The sequence below is a fragment of the Buceros rhinoceros genome, unplaced genomic scaffold, assembly GCF_000710305.1.
Source record: "Buceros rhinoceros silvestris isolate BGI_N320 unplaced genomic scaffold, ASM71030v1 scaffold13150, whole genome shotgun sequence".
NCBI classification, from domain to species: Eukaryota; Metazoa; Chordata; class Aves; order Bucerotiformes; family Bucerotidae; genus Buceros; species Buceros rhinoceros.
This window is the reverse complement of record NW_010390234.1, coordinates 29,589-32,981: the sequence shown is the minus strand read 5'-3', so window position 1 is coordinate 32,981 and position 3,393 is coordinate 29,589. Positions and strand designations below refer to the sequence as shown.

Genomic DNA, 3,393 nt, shown 5'->3' with positions numbered 1-3,393 from the left:
GCTGAGCTCCTTACATTGCTCTACCTGCTCCAGGGAGCCTTGATGACACAGGGTGCAGCCTGGGCAGCTCGTCTGTGGTGGGTGTCACAGCAGGAGTGGATTTATATCCCTGGCAGCAACAGCAGTGAAGCTTAGCTGGTAAGTGCAAAGCAGCCCAGTAGTGTTCATTCTTCTCTTCACGATTGTGATTGCAGAATTGGCTGGAGAAACTTCGTCAGGTACTGCAGACACCAGCCAGGCAATCCCTTCTGACAACACCCCAGCATCGAGGTAAGGCCGAAAGAAAGTCTCTGACCTTGAACACAGACAACAGCCCCCTCCCCCACAGGGAGAACCAGACCCTTCCAAAAAAAAAAAAAAAAGTATAAAAGCTGGTGCATAAGCTGTCCCTTTTTTTGGGCACAGTCTGGTAAATGAACTGTGCCAGCATCGTGCTGGGCTGCCACCTAACCCTAACTCTTTGCTCTCCTGGGTTTAGCTCAAACACAGACACCTTCATCCTCTCTGGGGTCCTGAGCATCATCTTTATCCTGGCACTCATCAGCTCGATAATATTGTATGTCAGGTGGCGCAAGCAGCCGAAGAGAAGAGGTATGTGCAGGCTGGTGATGCCTCATGTTCTAGTCTTGCTAAACGCAACCTTCTCTGGCCTTATTCCCAACTCACGGTGCCCTGAGAAGATAAGGCAGGTGCAGCCTGGGAAGCCTCAAGGCAGGCTCCTTGCTGTGATCTCCTCTCACAATAAGTCAAACCCACGTTCCTCCAGACTCTGCTGCCGTGACACCTCCTAACACGCTAGGGGAAAAGTCAAGTGAGAGCGATATGTTCACCAGAGTCAGGGTAGATGGATCCCACCAGCACACCCATTGTTTCCATCCCTAGGCAGTCCCACAGCTTTCCCCAAAACCCTGAAGCATAGGCAATGCCCAGGTGTTTCTTCCCTGCTTCTAAAACTCCTGATTTTGGCTCATTCCAAAGGTAATGGACAAGCAGAGGCCATCTATGAGAAACCAGAGGACATAGCACAGGTAAGGAAAATGACAGATGTCCCCTGTAGTACCAAATCTCTCACCAACAGCCTGTGAGGAGCTGGCTGACCCATCTGACAAGGACCTTGGTGCTCATTTTCAGTTGTGAGCAAGAGGGGAAAGGGTATTTAATGTCACCAGGGAGAGGAATGTTCCTAGCTGGAGTGGGGAGGTGGGGAGAGAATTAAGGTAAGGAAATTCTAGTAGGAAAAAAAACAGTGGAGCAAATTCTAGTACTCTCTGGGAAATGGCTCAAAGTCTAGAAACCAAGGTTAGACAATGAGGTTGTGACCTGTATCAAGGAGAAGTGACGAAGGAAAGAGTCTTCTGTTCTTTCACCTCTGTCATGGCCAAAGGTATGATTTTACACGGCTTCTCCTTTCCTCCTGGGAAAAGCTGGTTCTTTTGGTAGCAGCTGTGAACTGGCACTGACTCACACTAACAGGAGTTCTCCCTCGCTTGTCGTAGCCTGGCAGCACTGAAAGAGTGGGAAGTCCCAAGGATGACAGTGAAGACCTAAAGTATGCTACCCTGAACTTAAAATCCCAGCTCAGCCCTGAGGATACTCTCTACTGTAACATTGAACCAGGTCAGGCTCGCAGGAAACCCAAAGATGAAGAGGTGGAATACGCGGTCATTGCACTCAAGCAGTTGCCAACGAACGACAAAGGATGAAGCAGATGAAGCACAGAATCCCCAAACAAGCCAGAAATGGGAGAAAAGAACTGGAATACAGAGTGGGAATGGGTTGTTGAAGGTGTGTGTGTGGACACTGGGGGACGATGGAAGGTTTTGCCACCATGTGTGCGTTGCCTATGCGTTTGAAGACCTCCCTCCTCTTGGAGGCTAGTAGAGAGTTTTGCCGCAAGTGTGCAGATTCTCTCGGGTCAGAGAGGGGTGCTGGGTGGTCCTCAGGATCTCTTGCACATCTGCTTCCTTCAACTCCATTAAAGTGCGGGCTCTTCTGGAGAGGCAGGTGTGGAGGACTGAGCTTTGGAAAAACAGTTCTATTTGTCCTGACATGGGTGGGTTTGGTACGTCAGCTACGTTCCCTGGTAGAAACTCTAACCCACTCCTAAGAGTTCAGCTACTATGGCCAAGCAAACTTATGCCAGTGCCAAAGGTATAAAACTTTAGCCTTGCTGTGACTGGGTTCATTTGCCATGTAAGGAGTGGGCGATACAAGCACTGGAGGATAAGAATAAGCAGAGCCAGCATCTCCCCGAAGGCAAATAGCCTGAGGGTGGGTTGCAACAGATGACATGCTGCGTTGCAGACCCAGCAAACTGAGGATTGTGCCGTACAAACCCGAGCACCAGCAGGTTTTGTAGCTACAAAAAGCAATGGTGGTTATAAGCAATATGTGAACTTTGTGAGGCTTAATGCAAATACTCCATAATCTACATTTATCTGTCTGCTTAGGGAGGAGGGAAGAAGGTCAGAGGCTTTCAAACTAAAGCCAGATGTTCAGCTTTAGATCAAGAAATAGAGGGTGCCCACTGGGGTGAGGGGGTGAGAGGGAATGCAGGTGATGACCCTGCTCAGTGCATGGACAAGTGTCCCTTTATGTGGGGCGGATTCAGTGCAGCAGCTGTGATTACACAAGCGAGAGTCTCCAGCACCGTTCCCGCTAGAAAACTCAACTAATGCTGGCTGGAGGGCTGGATTTGCTCTTGGGGTCACCCACAGCCACATGCAGTCTTTGGGCTGCACATTAAAATCAGAATGAAGCAGCAGCTGAAATCTGAAGCTAGAGGCAGGGCTTCCCTCAAGCAGCCTGTCCAGACTGCCCCATCCTTTCACCACCTCCCAGTTGAAAGCCCTTACTTTGTTTAACAACTTCTGTCTGACCTGCTGGCTTACACCCTCTGTCCCCAAGAACACACAAACCGGCTGCTTAAACAAAGGCAGCGTGGAGTCAAGACAAGCTGGGAGAACCAAAAAGGGCTATTTCTGGAGAAGGGAACGAAGGGACCAACACAGGGTGCTGCACTGGAGAGGTGGAGGGGCAGTGGGATGATTGTGAACAGAATTTGCCTTGCTGTGCTAGCTGCAAGGATGAGCCCCGAGACAGAGGTGAGGCAGGTCTGTACAGGCAGTAGCACAGAGCGAGGGAACAGCAGGCTGTGCAGAGCAGCTGCAGGAGTGTGACGCAGACCACAGAGGAGATGTGTGAGCACGAGAGCTGCTCTCCACACCCGAGGATGTAACAGAAGGGACATGATGATGGTTAAGAGTGGATTATTGAGATGTAAATGTCCAGGTCAGTCAGACACCCCACGTATTTACAGGTCTCCAGTGCAGCTCTGACGCAGGTTGGCAGTTTCCAAGAGCTGCTGCAGGAACTTGACTGGCTGGGGCCTCA

The 3,393-nt window shown here is 50.4% G+C and overlaps 1 protein-coding gene across 1 annotated transcript in view; it reads left to right on the top strand.

Annotated features, from left to right (window-relative positions):
- The window catches only part of TREM1 (triggering receptor expressed on myeloid cells 1), a 5,255-nt gene extending 3,552 nt beyond the window's left edge, over nt 1–1,703 (top strand). The window contains exons 6-8 of the mRNA XM_010137095.1: nt 479–591; nt 979–1,028; nt 1,497–1,703. Of these exons, the coding sequence (XP_010135397.1) occupies nt 479–591; nt 979–1,028; nt 1,497–1,703 (370 nt within the window). The remainder of the gene's footprint in view (nt 1–478; nt 592–978; nt 1,029–1,496) is intronic.
- Nucleotides 1,704–3,393: the final 1,690 nt, after the last annotated feature.